At 44.0% G+C, this 18,878-nt stretch overlaps 1 protein-coding gene across 1 annotated transcript in view; it reads left to right on the forward strand.

Annotated features, from left to right (window-relative positions):
• Positions 1-203: 203 nt before the first annotated feature.
• The window catches only part of Vav3 (vav guanine nucleotide exchange factor 3), a 335,771-nt gene continuing 317,096 nt past the window's right edge, over positions 204-18,878 (forward strand). Inside the window, exon 1 of the mRNA XM_055618154.1 lies at positions 204-657. Coding sequence (XP_055474129.1) covers positions 454-657 — 204 coding nt within the window. The 5' untranslated portion in view covers positions 204-453. The remainder of the gene's footprint in view (positions 658-18,878) is intronic.

Raw genomic sequence — 18,878 nt, forward strand, 5'->3', positions numbered from 1 at the left:
ATCCCCTTTGTGGCCGCCGCCCCCGCTCGGCCCGCTCCTCCCCCAGCCGCCCCGCCCTCGGCCCCGACCCCCAGCCAGGGCAGCGGGCGCGCTCGCACCCGCGCGTCCGGGGACTCGGGGAGCGCACAGAGCAGCCCGGCGCGCTGGGCATGCTCAGTCGCGGGGCGCCGGGCTCGCGAGTCGGAAGCCAGTCCGCCGCCGACCCGGCCGGGGCGCACGGAGAGCGCGCAGCCCTCGCTGCTGCAGCGGCGGCCCGGCCGCGGCGCATCCGGGCGGGGACCCGAGGCGAGTCCCACGCGGCGCCCCGGAGCCGCCGGCAGCGGCGCCCGCTCCGGAGAAGCGGGGCCACCGAGGGGCCCCGGCGACTGGCGTCGGCGCGGCGCTGAAGCTCCGCGGCGGCCACCTCGGCGTCGCCGCCCGTCCCTGCCGGGCCGGGTCCCAGAGCCGTCGGGCATGGAGCCGTGGAAGCAGTGCGCTCAGTGGCTCATCCACTGCAAAGTGCTCCCCGCCAACCATCGGGTGACCTGGGACTCGGCGCAGGTGTTCGACCTGGCGCAGACCCTCCGCGATGGAGTCCTGCTCTGCCAGCTGCTTAACAACCTGCGGGCACACTCCATCAACCTGAAGGAGATCAACCTGAGGCCTCAGATGTCCCAGGTATGGAGGCCAGCCCGCGACCCCGTCGCCAGAGCGTCCCAGGCTCCCATTAATCATCCGGATAATTTCTTTGTGTAAATGCAAACATCTAGGTGCGCTCAGCTTGCCCTGCCTCTCGGCTCTCAGCCTGGGGGCTTTTCCTTACTTGCCTTGAAACGGTTTAGCTTCTCAGCCGAACACTGAAGCCTTGCGCCCGGAGAGGGTGTGTGGAATCCTAATGGTTTCTGGGAGGCGGGAAGAAATAAGTTCTCTTACAGCGCGTTTCACCTTTCTGCCCCTCCCCCCTCCCGTGAGTGAGCGTGTGTGTGTGTGTGTGTGTGTGTGTGTGTGTGTGAGTGTGTGTTAACAAAGAGCGATCAGCCTCTAAAATAATGATGAGAAAGGATGAAATGAAGTGATGGAGTGATTTTGCTTTGACTTGTTTTTTTGTTTTACATTTGATCCCCACGTTCTGGAAAGAGGAACCGTGCCATACATGAGGACTCTAGGAAGTGGAGGGCGTTTGGTACCGTTATCTGTACCGAAGTGATCCTGGTCAGAGTCAGAGAGAGGAGCGGGACACAGAGATGCTTCAGAAAGCCCCGCCACCAGCCCCCCCCCCCCCCCCCCCCCCCCCCCCCCGCCCAACCTGCCCCAGTGGCCAGCTGGCAAGCAGAAAGGTTGTGTTTACAGCTTCTCTGAAAACGTGAGCGGAGGAGCCAGTCCAGCCCCCCTCAGCAGTGACAGGAAGTGAGAAGTTTCGCTGGAGATTCTGCTTTCGTTCATTGGGTCTGGTGCTCAGGTAGCATGGGGGCACGGGACTCCCGTGGCCTTAGCCTTGCTTGGAGCTACCTCTTTGGGGCTTTTGGTTAAAATGCAGCCCTGGAAGGCCTAGAAGGCACTGGGTTCCTCAGAGGCAGCTCGAAAGTCACCTTGCAGTGCAGGGCTGCTCTTTTGGTCCTGTCGGAAAGTTTCTGTTCAGAGGATGTGAACGCAACTCAGAACTTCTGTTTTCTCTTTCACAAAATAAAGAAAGCAAGGAAGAAAGGAAAGAGAAAAAGAAACCTTTGCACCTAAAAGGGAAAGAGCCCTTCTAATGACACATTTTAGCCCTAGCCCTGTATGATGCAGAGCCTCAGCCACTTACCCAGAGCTGTGTCCTTGCAGAAGGACACGACCCTCTGCCGTTTAATAGTCTCATATTTAAAGCAGGAACACCCACACTCGGCTCTGGTTGTCAGCTTTTCATCAGGGTTGCGCCTCGCTTCAAATTCTTCATCCCCTGACTTCAACCTGTTGGTAAGCAATCCCCGAGAAAAAAGCAGACATATACGTGGTGAGCCAGTAAGGATTAATTCTTTTAGACTTTCTTACAAACCTGAATGGTGCGTGATTGCGAATTCTGTGTACTCTTCCACAATTGTGGCAGCTACAGATATATTGTGGAGGCGTTGAGTAGTTGTTTCCATACTGTCAGAGCTGCTCTTAGGAACAAGGTCATGCGGTACACAGGAGCCAGTTCCTAGAGCCCCAACTCCACTTGACCAGCAACAGGGTGGATTCAGGTGCCTTGACACCATGTGCTGCGCACACATCACCCCAAAGTTCAGTGTTTGGAATTTCCAGCAGTTACTCATTAAAGTTGTCCTTAATTATCAAGCTTGCTCCTTCCTTCCTTCCTTCCATCCATCCTTCCTTCCTTCCCTCCTTCCTTTTTGCCTTCCTTCCTTCCTTCTTTCCTTCCCTCCCTCCCTCCCTCTTTCCTTCCTTCCTTCCTTCCTTCCTTCCTTCCTTCCTTCCTTCCTTCCTTCCTTCCTTCTTTCCTTTCCCTTCTTTTCCTTTTTTTCTTTTGGACAGCTGGGTGTTCTTTGACCCTCAAACCTTTATTTGACTGCTAACAATGGATGGAGTCTTGACAATGATGTTTTCCTCTTTCTTCTCTTAAACTGTGTTATCTATAATGTAATCCACTTGATCACGAGGATCATTATCAGCATTATTAATGAAGCGGAGTAGGCAAGATTCTCTAAGAGTTCTGTTCCATATTGAGGCCACAGTGAACATACCAACATACTTGCCCTCCAGGAATTATTACACTGGTATCAATAAACCACCAGGTTGTAATGAGGTAAGTAGAGCAGTGAAATGACTCTTTAGATTTTTATTTTGAGTTTTAAAAACAGCCCGTCTCTGAGTGAAAGCCAGAAAGGTTGCAAATGCTGCTATTTCTCTTGTGATGAACTCGGAGAGAAGACTTCTTCTCAGCCATGGTCCTGGAAGGCTAGTACCTGATTTTGTTTCCTTACTGATTCTTGGCTCCACTGCAGAGAGGTTGAGAGCTGAGAGCTAGCTATATTCATTTGCATAATACACGTTGTCATTATATCATTAAATGAGGCTTAGCAAATGCTTTTGTGAAACAAGGTGACCTATTTAACATGCCTACAGTACTCAGCACATACTGTATACTTAGTAAATGTTCAGTATTAGCAAAATTACCTAAAGTGTTATTTCTGCTATTGTCATATTAATATGGGTATTAAGATATAACTAAAAGATCTACAAGTTTCTTTGTGCAAGTATTTCTGCCTCATGTAACTTTCTTGAGGAAGGCTCTGATTGTTCCTAGTTATGGGGTTCCTACGCTGTCAGCTGTCCTCATGGTGTGTAAAGAAGAAGCTAAAGCCTTAGTGTATTTGGTGTCTCCTGTGCTGAGGGCATTCCTATTTTTTCCCCCTAAGCATCTACTCTTTCACACTTCCTGATTCCCTCCAGGTCCCCATCTCTTTAGGAAGGGTTTGTTTGTCTTTCTCCCCTAAGTTACATAAACTACCTTTTATAGAACCATCTTTTCCTCTGTTTACACGTCCAGCTGCAAACTGTGCTTTGCTAATAGTGACCTGTACCCCAGCAGAACTTGCTCTTTGGAAGTTACAGATGCTATTCCTAGTACTTGTAGGCTTTTGTTGTTGTTATTTCCAAGAGTCACTACTTCTATACCTGACTTCTGATGGGGATGTTAATTTGAAATATACTAATTCCTTATGACACGTGATCTTCCATAGGAGGAGATAACTCAGAACGTCGTAATGGGGAGTTTTGGGTATTCTGAAAATGTTTTGACAAATGCCAACAAAGGGGACTTTGTTGTTTTGCCTACTGCCTCTGTCTCTGTGTGTGTATGTATGTACTTTTCCCAAATAGACTATAAAATTAGTAGCCCCTTTTAATGAGGGTGTTTATTCTAGTTTGTCGGATGTTATTTCATTCCCTCTTTGTCAGCCTTCTGCCTTGTTTGCATTAAAACACAAATAACACTGCAAACAATCATTGTTCTGTTATAGGTTTGAATCTTGCAGTATTCATAAGCTAAGCTAGTCTTCTTCAAAATGAAAACAGAAATGGCTCACACCTCTCTTGCTCGTTGTTATTGTACCTGTGGACCACAGCATTTTTCTGGTCTCACCAACTTTATAAGATGATGATTTTTAATTAAGAAACAAATACTTAGGAAATAGTAATGTAGATTTTGTTCCTATTCATAATGGCTTAAGGATTCTACATGGCTGTGGCAGAACATGCCTGTTGTTATAGCACTTGGCACTTAGGAAATGCAGGCAGAAGGGACCAGGATATCAAAGTCATCCTTAGCTATGAAGTAAGTTCAAGGCCAGCCTTGGCTAAAACAAAACAAAAAAGATAAATGTCACATTTGTTTTACATTTAACACAGTTTATTATAAAGATTAAAGTTAAATTGATCTTTGACCATTGAAAATTCAATACTTTTGTGTCTATATATATTAAACAGATTTATTTTTCAAATAAACAATTTATTTTTCAAATAAACCATAACAAACAATGTTATGGTCAGGGCATAATGCGCATTAGTGGTTCATTGAGGAACTCTATTGATCATCATGCTCTTGCAAAAATGGGATGGGCTCATCGACTTGATGGCATTTTTAGTGGCTAAGAAGGTCTCCATCAATGTATAAAACTAATCAGAGTTTTGTGATTGATGAGATTATTTTAATAGTATCATTTTATTTATTTGGGCCACTCTGTGTCCTAGAATGGTATTCATATTATGACCATTATATACAGCCTGGATAAACTTTGCATTGTCTTAAGATGGATTGTTCATTCTTGCAGAGTTCCTTCAATAAGTGATTATTTGTTCTTACATGGCTTAAAGTGCCAAACAGATGCCACAGAGCTGTTGCATTAATGAGACGCACGTGGTGATGGAGGAGACAGACCATAAAGAAATCGATGATTATGTGATAGAATGTGCGGTGAGAACAGCTGAAGCCAGGTAAGAGAACAGAGAGGAATGTCATTTTAGAAAAGGCAGGTTATGTAAGAGAGCCTTCTTTGAGGAGGTAATAATTAGGCAGAAATCTGAAGGGAGCCAGGCAATGCAGGAATGTAGATGTCTGAAACCAAACCAAACCAACCAACCAACCAACCAACCAACCAACCAACCAACCAACCAAAAACCAAAACAAAAGAATTTTCTCAACAAGTGGGAAGGCCCAGAGGCAGTTAGCACTAGGCACACTAGAATAGCAGAAAGGCCAGTGTAGCTAAAGGAGAGTGATGGTGGGATAGAATGGGATGAGTTTGGGGGAGACAATGGGTTCTCGTGGGTCCTTATATTGACTTTTGACTTTCACCCTGAGTGAAATGGGACTCCACACGATGGTCTCAGTGAAGTCATGATGTGACCTAACTTATCTTTTCTAGCAAGGTCACTCTGGCTACTGTTTTGCAGGGATGGAAGAGTTGGGCCAGGGCTGCCATTCAGACAAAAGGTCTGGCAGCCATGAGCAGAACAGGAGCAGCAGATGGTGAAATAATAGAGTTCTGTATGCATTTTGAGGGTAGAGACCAGCTGGCTACACTGGTGTGCTTAGCTGAGAGGTAAGAGAAGAAGGTGGGAGGGAACCAAGGATGAGTCGCAGAGTCTGGCCTGAGCTGCTGGGATGATAGAGCTGCTGTTTTCAGAGACAGAGAAATCTAGAGATAAATAGTTTTTGGATATGTTGAAGAAATGGAGGAAGACCAGAAGCTGTCATACTTAAATGCCCAGTAGCCAATCAGAGGAAGAGATTGAGCAGGTCATTGGAGAAATGGAAGAGGTGGATGAAAAGTTTGCAGCCGGCAAAGTGTAGGTGACATTTGAAATAATGAGTTGGATGATAGTATCTACTGAGTAGTGGTGAAAGAACAGACAAAGTCTGAGTGAGCATAAGAGATGCATCTGTCATGGAGGTTCAGGAGGAGAACTGAGAGGATGACCTTGGGTTAGGAAGTAACCCACAGAACTGGGTTCTAAGAAGAGAATAAAGTGCTTGGAGAAAAAAGTGATCTGATGTGTCAAATGCTGCTGATGGATCAAGGATCATATTGATTTACATGGTCTAAAGTTCCTTGGTGACCTTCACAGAAGAGAAATTTGATAGTCTGGAAGGCAAACACCATAATGGAGGAGAAGAGAAATTAGGAGAGGATGGGATGGTAGGTGTAAACGTTTCTTTGAGGTTAGTTTTGTTTAAAAGAGGATAGGAAGTTGAGGTAGTAGCTAGTAGGGGGAAAAGGGTTAAAAAGGAAGTTATTTTCTTAGTATATAGGGTTTATTTTATATGTGTGAAACAGTACTTGCCTGTGAGCAAACATAAATAATATTAATTAACTATGTGCCTAAAGGCTTTTCTTCTGAATACCATTTCAACACAAATGTTACTGCTTTCCACATTTTTCTACATAATATTGTCATGTAAGCAGAGAATTAATGGTGTGGCATTTGTTTAAAATTAAAAAAAAAAATGAGCGACTGTTGTACCCAGGGCTACCTTCCAACCCACTAACACCTAGTTTCATTTCTATGTTACTGTCTTTTAAGAGTTACATAAAGAGAACTTTATTTCTATTGTACATAACCACACATTAAAAAACCCTCTAATTGTATTACTTCAGGCATTGCTGTGTGTGTCTCCAACATAAAGTGGTGGTGTGTATATATTATTAGGTTTAAGAAAATGGAGGGACAAAAAGCTCTCAGTGTCCAAAAACAGTGGTGTCTTGGTTGCATTTCTGGTTCACTTAGAATAATGAGAATAATATCACTATTTCATCTTCCCAGAAGTCAGTTACCTTTAAAATTTTTTTTATAATGTTTTTTTGAATCATCTGCCTTTGTTATTGTAAAGTCTATGCTGAGCGTCGCCTTTTCCTGCAGCACACTTAGCATAAACATTTGTTCTAATGGCCTAGTTGGTGGCATGCTAGGGTTTCATAGGACCTGAAGCTTCCTCTGTAAAGTACAGTCCCATGGATGTCATGGGGTGAGGACACTGAGAGTCCTTTCATTTCTATTTTGTGTGTGTGTGCAGAGGGAGAAATTGTCATGTAAATGAGATTTATCCAATGTATGGATTACTAGATCTTCCCTACTTTCATCATATTCATAAATTCTGTGGCTGGGTCAGGAAAGGGTGAGGCCAGAACAAGGGGGTGAATAGATGGCTGGGGGGGGGGAGTAGAAGCCTAGGGAAGTAGTTAAGACACTCAATGGACAGGCCCTTTGACCACTGCCTTCCCAGTGAGCCTTACTCTTCCATACACACACTGCCTCCTTCCGTTTCTCTTATGGCTCTTATTCTTGCTCTGTTTTCTTCGCTAGCTCTTTTTTATCTAAACATCCCCTTTGCATGTTTGCGTTTTCACCTTTGGTGTATTTCAAGTCATATTCTCTTTTCTGGATCATCCCATGGCACCCATGGTGTTAATTTGTCACCCTGAGTTTGCACTGGCAGCTTGTATTGGCCTCCATTGTTCCAGTCACTTTTTGGGTGAAGTCTGGACATGGTAGAAATCTTAACAACACTCAGGATGGATTAGCTGTGGCAATATTGGGCGTGGACAAGAGTGTGGGTGGAGCTGGGTCAGGAGAGGGTGAGGCCAGAACAGGGGTTGAGTAGATGGCTGGAGAGGAATAGAGAAGCCTAGGGAGGAAGTTAAGACATACAGTGGACGTGCCCTGTGGACCCCTAAAAGTGGACAGAATGGATCTGACCTAGGCAGAGCCTGAGGTTTCAGGCTCCAGGTGGCTGGCGGAGATCATGTTCAATTTGCAGTGTTGAACCGGTTCTTACCAGTTACCCTCCGGTGTCTCAGTTTCAAGCATCCCACTCTGTCACTACCCCCTTCTTTCTGGCTTATTCCACTAATACCTAAAATCCAGTGATCTTTTGAACTCTTTGCTTCTGCCGCCTCTTCACCGCTGTCATGGCTTTGCTTCCTACACAGCTCACTCTGCAGAACCCTTCCGAGGACTTCCTTGGCTTCGCTTATTTATCTTGCTCCCTTGGGTAAACACAACCCTGGCTTAATCTAGTATGTTACTTGTTTCCTGTCTACAGTTGAGCTGCTAAAGGTGACGGAGGAAAACCATGCCACAGGGATTCTTCTCACCTGAAGCTCATGGTTCCTAAAACTCATGAGTGCTGTAATCTACCCTATCGTGTTGGTTTTTGTTAATCTAAACTTGGTGTTCTCAAAGCCCTGGAACTTCAGGCAGCTGCAGAGGCTTTTATGAGTTCTTTAAGGCCCAACACTTTTTATAATACTAATATAGCATCCTCTTTTTAAATTCTCATTTCCTCACATATCTGCACTGGAGTTTTCTGAAAGTTGCTGCCATTGCTGTAACTCACAGCGGACTATGTCCTTGTGTATAAAGATCTCTCAGTTTTGAATCTGAGTGTATTAAACACTGATAGATATATAACCCCCTCAAACACAAGCTGCTGAAAGATCTTAAAGTCAAGTTTTTTTTTTTTTTTTTAGGAATATAAAGGAGTTTTGACACTAAATAGTTTGGTAACTGTTCTTGTCATTTATTTTCTGACTATACACAATGACTCCTTAGTACATTTTCTTGCCTTTTATGTAGCCTCTATCATTTCCTTCCCCTTCATTCTTCTTTTTTAACTGGGGCCCTTGCTTCCTGTTCTACAAAGACATAGACAAAATCAGAGGAAGCCTTTCTTCAGCTCTGCCTCTCCCTGCCTCTTTACCCATATGTGGTACGTTCTCTTTTGCACTGTGAGTGAGTGTTCAGTCCTGAAGAAAAAGAAACAAAAACCCAACAAAACTGTTTCTCTTTCAGCCTTCCTCTCACCCTCTCCTTCATTGTTTGTTCTCTTCTGCATCTTTCCATTTGCAAGCACTCCTGCTATTTCCCTTATTTGATTCAGGGTATGCTTTCATGGTAAGATCACAAAGATATGCTGATGAGCATTGAGTGTAATGAAGAGCCACTCTGGTTTGGACCTGGGGTAGGTGAGTGGTTACTAGGCTTCCTTATAATTGCTTGATAGTTCCTGGTTGGCCTCAGATTAACTCCAGAATCCTTAGAGAGCTTGCTAGAACCCATGATCTGGTCCAGTTCCATCTTGCAGGGCTCACTCCACTGTACTCCTGATTCTTATGCTTTGGGGATAAATTGTGCTTTCAAATGTTAGTATGAAATTTGCATACCATTTTGTCTACTTCCAGACTTCTTTCTCACCTGCTTGAAGATTCTGTCAAGCATCCCTTTGAGTCAGGGGTCTTTCCTCAGTGCCCTCCCAGGATGTGTCTGAATACATGCTGCTTTGTGCAAGAACCTGGTGTTTCAAAGGTGCAGTGCAACATGCATTGTTTTGCAACTTTTTTTTTTTTAAATCTATCTCCCTGCCATGCTGTGACTTGCTCGAAGCTGCCATAGACTAATTTACTGATAATGTGTCTTTGGAACTTTACACAAGAAATCATAGCTAACAGTCACACATAAGTAAGCAAAAATTCATTGCTGGGTAGAAAATGATGACTCTTTGTTTACTGTTCTTTCAGAAGTAACTACATGAATTTTATAAGACACATTCAGCTTTACCTGTGCTGGTATAAACCTCAGATACCCATCCGTTCGGTGTCATTGCTGATTGCCGATAACATCCTTCCACTTTACAACTGAGTAGATTTTTTTGAAAGTAACGGGAACCTGCCGTGTCTTGAGCTCTCCTATTCTCTAACATAGAGCTAACCAGAAAGCATCCTGCCTGAGTGACCTGGCTCTGCAGCTGGCCACAGTGCACACTACAACAGATGTAAACAGCTTTTTTTTTTTTTTTCCTCCAAGACAAGGTTTCTCTGTGTATCAAGCCCAGGCTTTCCTTGATTTGCTTTGTAGAGCAGGCTGGCCTTGAACTCACAGAGATATGCCTGCCTCTGCCTCCAAAGTACTGGGATGAAAGACGTGTGCCACCATAATGAAAAGTATTTATAAAAACCATTATCACCACTTCCTCAGGAGCCTGTCCAAGGAGGAGGCACTGCTTTACTGAGGAGGTAGGTTCTGGTCACATATTTTCTTATTCAAAGAGGCAGGCACTCTGAGGCCAAGCTGGACTTAGCAGTGTGTACTAAGAGTGGTTCATAGCGGAGCCAAGGTTTGCCTTAGAACACCTATAGTGAACTGAGTCCTCCCTCTAAGGCAGTTGGCACAGCTGAGCATGAAATGAAATGGGGACTTCTCTTGCCCATTGCGTTGCTGTCTGTGATGCCACCTCATCGGAGTGTTCTCTGATTGGCCTGCCGGTGTTGATAATGACACTATATGATTGTCAGATATTGAGTTGTTATGTTGGTTCCATATATCGAATGCTGAGTTTGGATGATTCGATACTGATTTATCTCAGTATTCAGAGTAAAGTGGGGCCAGACCTTTGGCAGGTGTTTGATGGGCAAAGAGAATGCAATCATACAGGGAAATGAAGGAAATTAATGAGGGCCAGTTAATACAGTGCTTTGTGACGGCTTGGCCAGAGTACATGGTTTAATTCTGAGTTAGGCATGTCTCTATTGCCCTAGGATCCAGGACCAGTACTGCTTTAAGTGAATGCTATGACATGGTCCCCTCTCTCCTCGGTGGGGTAGCTATATTTATTAATCATATACCCATTACTAGCTATTATGTGGTATTATTCTGCAGGTCCTCCCTCCCTCCTGCAAACCCTACTGCTCATGAGGTCGGGTTTTACATAGTGCTGTGGGCAAGCAAATCTATATTTTGACCTTTTTTTTTTTTTTTTTTTTGTCTTTGACATTTAGTGGACAGAATGATGAGTAAAATGTCATTGTTTTTGGTTCTCATGAGAAAACATACTAGAATTGTGTTTTGTGCTGCTGAGTGTCCTTTCAAAGAATGTGTTGCAGAAGTGTAACTACACTTGCCCTTTGAGCTGCTCCCATAATAGGAAGCTAACAGCATGTGCCGTTCACATGGGAATTCTCTAAAGGGTCAATTAATATGGAATATTTAATGACACACTTGATACCAGCCTTCCATGATTTTCAAAGTGCTCATCTTAAAATAGATTTGGAACAGCTGGTCTGAATAAATGAGCACTGCATCTCTTCATGTCTTTTCCTGAGTCCTGGGGCCGGTGTAGTTAAATGAAAAGGGCTTCAGAAGGTCAGGGATTGGGAAAGCTGGCTTCTCATCCCAGCCTTGTCGCCGACACACTCCATGACCTCAGCTAGCAACTGTTTCTCTTTGTCTCCACCAATGCACTTAGAACAGTATCAGCAACTGTAGAAGCGGTCTCACTTAGAAGACATTATTGTCTTATGAAGATCAAGGGTTAAGCAGAAGTGGCTGAATTCCAATGGATGACCTTGGGGAAGTTATTTTACTTTTGAATCCCAGTTTTCCTCTTGTTATGAGCAAGAAGAAGCGAAACCCAGCTTTGTAGGACTGGGGTGAGAATTAAGCAATACATTAGGAGATTTGGTACACAGTAGGCCGTCATCCCTCCCCATCCTCTGAAGTCTGTAAGGCAGGAAGAGAATGATCTTATCACTACTCTACAGAGGAGGAAACTGAGATGTGCCCCAGGCTGAAGGGCTTTTTTTCAAGGTCATACTGACAGGAAATGGTGAAGACAAGGTTTGAGTCCAACTGTCCTACTTCCAAATTCAGCAAAATTTCTTATTCCTGCTGCCAAACTCTGTGGCTATCTGGTGATCTGCATGAGCAAATGTCTGGGAAAGTGTTTGCCAATGGCAAGGCATACTCTGCAAATGGGACATAACACTGTGATTTTGGCATTGAACGTTTATCTAAAATGATGCTATCTATCACCATAGTGATGATAGTTTTGGGGCTACCTGCTTTCTGTTTGGCTTTGTCGTCACAGTAGCCAGTGCCTGTGAGCTGATTAATTCAACTATCAGGTTGTCTGCTGAATATTAGACTTTGTGGTAGATCCTGAAAACTAAAATTCAGTTCCTGCCCCTAGTTTTCTGCATCCTGCACTTGACTGCAAACTCACCCTCAATGTAACAGGACAAGGGAGCTGGTTAGAGTGGTCAGATAACTGTTTGGTGGACAGGTAATGCTTTGCTCCGTTTTCTGTGACATTAGTGTCACAGAATTGATTTCCTGTGTGTGTGTGTGTGTGTGTGTGTGTGTGCCCGCGCATGTGTAGTTTAGAGTGTTTCTTTCCATAGACTTTGTCCAGAACTTCATGTATACAGGGCACAGAAAGCATAGAGATAAATCATATGACGCGCCTGCGTTTGGGTGGCAGGGGGAGAATAGGTTTGACCTCAGAGTCAGGCTTTTACAAGAATGCAGAAAGGAAGGAAATCGTTGGATAGTGCAAGCCTGGTGCAGAAATGCATGCAGCTGGTCAAGGCAGAGAAGATCAGGAAGAAGATGGAAATACAAGTGGTTACCAGAGAGGAAGAAGGCTTGAGAAAGCAAGCTGAGTGGGAAGGGAGGAGTTTGTCATGGCATTCAGACCTCAGTAACGACAGAGAGAGCAGTGATGAAATGTCCTTAATAATCGTTTGCATTTGGCGTTGAAGACATAAAAGCAGCTAACTTTTGTGTTTGGGCAGCGGCCTCAGGATAGTCAAGTAAACATCTGGAAAGCCGATGGAAACTGTTCAGTAGATGTCTAAGGTAAGGTGCTGAAGGGAAAGAGTGCCCCCCACACCCTGTTCAGGTTTGTCACCTCCTACTTCCTCTCACCCGCTGAGCCATTCATTATCCAGGTGGCTGTTTGGCTGTTGGACATCTCCTCTGTCCCTGGCCCAGTCTTGGCTGGGTACCCCTGAATCCATTCACATTGGCCTTTTCAGCTGCCCCCCCCCCAACCCCTAGCTTCCCTGTAACTTTTTGTTGTTTTTCTCTACTTCTTCATAGCGTCTACAGCAGACTGGTGGCTTTTTCTGGATTTCCAAGTACAGAATGTGTTCAAATGCAGAGCTCTACTCAGAAATCCTCAGCCACCACAAACTCCACATTCTCAATGCCAGATACCCCGAGTCCCCAACTCTACCCTAGACCCTGCTTATCATTACCATCACCACCTTGTCTTCAGGAATCTTAACTTGTCCCCAGCCTGCCCTAGCCTACTTTACACATGGTGACAGACCGTTACTCCAGTTAGAGAAGTAGTGACTGTTGTGAATTTTGCAAGTTACTTGAGAGCACACATTTCCCCCTCCTGACACTTATGAATGAGTTTTGGTGTTGAAGGGGACAGTTTAATAAATCAGCATCCCGGAGAGTTCCAGGTGCTGGGAGAACTGTGACTATGAGAAATAGGGTGCTGTGGTAGATGCACTTTTTCTGATTTCTGGTCTCCAGAGTCTAGTAGTGTGACTGAGTGAGCAAAGGCAGTGACCCAGGGGTCCCAGTCAGTGTTCCCAGGCTGCCTGTTTCCTCTCACGAGCCCCTCACAGCATCTGCTCAGTTTCGCACTGTTTTTATGGTTGGGACTGTAATGTAATCAACTTTCTCTTGATCACATATGTAATGTCTAGTAGAGGGGTGGCTCTAGAATAATTTTGTTACTTATTGTTACTCCAAGATGTAGGTTCAGCAGGAGATGTTAGATTTTTCTGGCATTTGACCTTCAAATATGATAAAGCAATTTGTTAACTAAGGAAAGTAAGTGTTATGTCAATCAGACACAGACAGAAACGTTTGTATTTACGTGAACTGTGATGGCTGAGGGTTTGGGGGCATTCTGCATTTTGCCTTCAGAGAGCCAGTAAAATGCAGCAACTGTCCTCCTCCACCAGGGCAGAGCAGGGCTTGAGGTATGCAGCTCAGCATAGCACTAGCACAAAGCTGTACGTTCTCCCAGAGATGGTTTAAGAAGAGAAAGTGCTCATATCAGTGTTAGCCCGATAGAGAAGCGAGAGTCTACTTATGCGGTAGCTCAGACAGTTATATCCTTATTGGATTCTCAAACCTTTTGAATACATGGTTCTATTTAAGACTGCAGTGAAGAGACAAATAATGAGAAGGATGAAAACAGTGTACCAGGATTCTTGCATGTCTAGCTTGGTAAGGATTTGTTTTCCCTGTCATTTTTAATAAATGGCTCAGCAATGTCAGGATAGCAAAGGATGCAAATGTCTTACCTATCTGGTTAACAATAGCCCTTTGACATTCTTGCTCATCTTTGCTACCTAAAGTGCCACCTCCCGGGGGTTTACACAAATTTGCTTGATGAAAAAAAATAATGTATTTAGAAAATAGTAATAAAAACATTCTCACCTCTTGATAGAGGAAGAAATAAAATATATTTATTAAACTCTGTTTATCAAACTACACATCATTTACATCAGCCTTTAGAGGCCTTAGATTATGACTTCAACTGGAAGATTTTTAATTAACTAACTGTTCTAATAAGTGTTCAAGGCAACAGATTGTAGTAGACCTTGCATTGCCTGTGATATAAGTTGGCTTTGAGTCATAGCTCTGCTGCTTACCGTCCTGGGCAGCTTAATTGATTGGATCTTTGGTTTTCATATTTATAAAATGGAGGTGATGACATGTCGTTGAAGTGTTGATATGACTAAAGTAATTGCAGTAATGTGTATGATGTGTTCAGTTCAGCATATGGCCTGGGAAGCGACGCTGATATAGATTCCATTCATTTTCATTAAGCCCATTTAAGGGCAAGGGAAGTGATAGACTGAAAGTTAAAGTAGGAAGGAGGGATAGCTGAAAGTTTCAAAACTATAAATTGTGGGCTTGAGAACTCAGAGTCATTTTCATGTTGGACTATGGAGGCTGCCTCAGCCTTTCGTGAACTGCACGAGGTGCCAGAAAGAAGCGCCGTTACAGTGGACCATCACAGCCATTTGCTGTTGTTCACATTACAGGTGACACGGCTCTGGAAATTCTTTAGAGGTAACTCTAGTCCAGCAATTTGTTTGTATGGTGAGCAGCCGCAGGCTTCTGATGGGTGCAGAGATTTGATCAAGGTCACTTGGCTTGGCAAAGCCCTAACCCAGGTTCTCTGAACCACAGTCCCTACCTTTTCTAAGACTAGTAATGGCCTAGACCTCAGGAAAGCTTTATTTAACTAATGCTTATATAGGTTTTTTCTTATGTTTGTTTGTTTGTTTCTTAGTTTTTGAGACGGTCTCTCTGTGTAGTCCTGGCTCTCCTGGAACTCAATCTGTCGACCAGGCTGGCCTCAAACTCAGAGAGAAACCTGCCTCTGCCTCCTCAGTGCTGGGATTAAAGATGAGCACCACCACCACCGCCCAGCTTATTTAGTTTAAAAAACATGTTTATAAAGATTAGAAAATAAGCCAGACATGGTACAGCATGCCTGTAAAATGAGCACCTGGGAAGTAGAGACAGGGAGATTAGGATTTCAGTGTGTTCAACTAAACAGTGAGCTTGAGGCCAGCCTGTGCTACTTGAGATGATGCCCGGGGGTGGGAGGTTAGGGCAAGAGAAATTTCTCAGTGGGTAAAGTGATTGGTGTGTAAGCATTATAACCTGAATTTGGGTTCCCAAGACCCACGTGAAAGCCATGCAGAAAGTAACCCAGTGCTGGAGTTGGAGGGTAGGCAGAGAGAGAAGGGCAGATCGTAGGGGATTGTTGATTGGTTGACATGTCCAAAAGGGTGATCTCCAGGTGCAGTGAGAGAATGTCTCAAAAAGCAAGGTTGAGGGTGATAGAGGTAACCTTAGACTTCAACTCCGGGTCCCTGCACAAGCAGGAGTGTCTGTGTGCAATACCCAATACCTCACGCACACACATTAGAGTGTTCCGGTTAGGTTAGTAACTACACCAGTGAATTACATCTTTTTTCTCCTTTGCTTATTTGTTTGTTTATTTATTTATTTTTTCATTTTGGGACACAGTAAGAGTAGAAGTTTAAGGTCTCAAACTTTGAATCCCAGAGCCTCCTGGCAGAAATGACAGAGCATTGAAAAATTATTAAATAAAGAAAACCATGACCTCAGAGATCGGACTTAAACGAGCAAAATCTCAGTTATCTGGAATCTCGGCCGTTTAGAATCGTGGAATTCCTGAGAAGGCCGAGATTTTGTTGTGTTAATCCAAACAGCAAGGTGTCCCAAATTCTCGAAAACACGAACGTTCATTCGTATTGGCACCATCATGAGTTTTTCTTGTGCAATGGGGACTGTTTGCCTTACAACCTTTGTTCTTAGGTCTGTAGCTGCTGCAGCATGGGTGTCTACTGAGTGACTATTGTTCTTGATACCCGCTAGGCAAGAAGGTGATAATGTTGTGTTTCTTAAGGACAAGAAAGACAATGTCCTTTCCTCGGGGGTCATCATGTTATAATGAAAGAATGTGGACCTTAGCATCAACAAACCTAGATTCAGGTCACACCGGAGTAGTGAGTACCTGTGATAAAATCCCTAAAACGCTCAGTGTCTCTCTCTTCTTCTTAAGTGCAGAAGAAGTGCTGTTGTAAAGAGCAGATGAACGTGGATGGGCAGATTACCCAGCATGAGGACCATAGTGGACACTTAGCAGTCACGGATGATCCTTCCTCTTCTCTGTCCCGTGCCATTACTCATCACGTGGTCCAGGGCTCTTCCTGCCTTTCTTCTGAATGACATTCTGAAGATCTGAGGCAAACTTCTCTGCTTTGCTTTTAGCTTTATGCTCTTCCAGCAGCTCACTGAGTGTAGTTTTAAAATGATTTCACTGATGTTTTTATCTGTTGATTTATCGGCCGTTAATTTTACGCGTGGCAGCTATTGCACAACAAAACCCACAAACGACCCTCTAATCTTGAGTTGGAACAGCTGCATTTACAAGCTCCACTATACTTGGTCAAGTATACAATAACCAGAAAAGACACAGCGCATGTATTCGGCGTTTGGCCCTACTGCTGATGAGATTGTGATGGAGAGCAGTCTCCTTCAACTCTCTGTACCTTCAGCTTGGCTACCAGGGCAGCTGATCCTCAGGCCATTACAAGGAGGAGATAATGTACCTCAGGGAACTTGCTCAGAACCTTCTACTTGGTAAATTCTCAGGCAATTGGCAAAGGCACTGCCACCTCCCTCCATGGCCAGGGCTTCTTCTCCTAGGTTGTTGAGAGACAGCGGGAGAATGTGTATTGCTTCACTCAGTATCTTTCTCAAAGCCACACAGGAAATGGTCAGGGAGTAGTATGAACCTGTAAGAATGAAGAACTGCCTCCTTATTCATATGCTTTCCACGTTTGGAATCATCCCCTCTCAGGTTACTTCCGGTTTTCTCTTGTAGACATCAGGACTCCTCACCATGTTCCTACACTGATTACTTCTTGCCTTGTTTCCTTCAGCTTTATTGTCCAAGGTGAAATTTCCAGGTCAGAGGTTAACATTTTCACAGCTTTTGTCAATATACTGCTAGGCAGCTAACAGAAAAACAAGAGCCAACAAAATAGTTCCAGTGGGCTAAAAAGTGCACCTTTCCCTAGACTTAAGTCTTCGATGTTATTTTGACTCGTTTCCAGTTTCAGCTACCCATTTGCTGAATGACTTTGAATCCATCCCCTTAGATTCTAAGTTTTCTCAACTGTAAAGTGGAGTCCAGTTAGCTTACCTGTCAAGTACTTTATCCGCACGAGGTATTCGTAGAACTCAGCCTTTATAACCTGCTGTTATTTCTCCTGTGGTCTCCATCTTTCTCTTGGACCATTGCCTCCTAGTTATTTTTCCCTCCATATATTAGACTTTACTACAGTCTACTCTCTCAAATGAATCATCTGTAACCTTAAAATATGAAAAATCCCTTTCCCAAAACCAACGTGATTGATTGGTCCCCTGAAAATACAGTGCTCTGAGGCTGAAGGAGCTCTGCGGTCTGGCCCAGTCGTCCTCCGCCCTCTGCAGTCATATCTCTTAATGAATTCTGCAGCAGCCACACTAGGTGATTTTCCTACCCAGAGCTTTTAACCCCTTTTTCATTTTTTTCTGGATCCAGGACTTGGCCTTTTATTTTTATTTCCTAACTTTGAAATTCTCCTTTTGTACAACTTACCTTACAAATAATTGTTTCATTCTGGCCTTATGAGAGAAGGGGTCACTTACATTTTATTGACCAATGATTCCTGGAAACCAACATAAAGTCTAGCATTAATATCAAACACATACTTGGGAGTGCTTAACCGAATGTTCACTGATTATTGTTATTACTCCCGATAAACACAGGCAAGAAAGGCGATTTTAGGTATAATTTGTTTAAAGTGTGACTTCAGATTGCTCTGAAACTATATATGTGTGTATTATTTTCAAGGGTACTTTAAAAACTGGAGTACACTTAATTGAATAGATCATGCATCTTTTTTTTTAAACAAACATAACCTTTCATGTTATTGAAGAGAAGTCTGAAGCAAGGACAAACACTCGCAGAAAGCATAGTTTATTTAATATCTCATCACCTCTCATCTTAGCCAACATTCTTCATCTAAGACTAACCCGAGCCATCCAGGAGGCTGGCCAGAGAACTGTCTTGAGTCAATAGCATAGCAGGAGGACTTAATGGTGAAGATGAGCATTCCTGAGAGATTAGATTATGCCCGGTACATTTCCTCTCATTGGAGATCTCCAGCCCTTTGGGTCTGCATGTCCCAGAAGGACAAGCTATCTTATATTACACTTTAAATGTGTGCAAGCTCAAAACTGCATTTTGTTCTGTTGGGAGTGGGGTTGGTCGTTTGCTGCATCTATTTGACAGCACTCATTGGACACATAATTGGGGCCTAGGCTCTGACAACCCAGCACAGAACCACGGCTGCCAGAGAGGTCTGTTTAAGAGGAGGTATTCTCTCCTTAGCTTCACATGTAGACCTTCTGTGAGCATCTTAGGATACACTTGGGTGTATATTTCTTGGTTTCCTGGGGTCTTG

This window comes from Psammomys obesus, unplaced genomic scaffold (genome assembly GCF_907164565.1).
Source record: "Psammomys obesus unplaced genomic scaffold, mPsaObe1.curated_primary_1811, whole genome shotgun sequence".
NCBI classification, from domain to species: domain Eukaryota; kingdom Metazoa; phylum Chordata; class Mammalia; order Rodentia; family Muridae; genus Psammomys; species Psammomys obesus.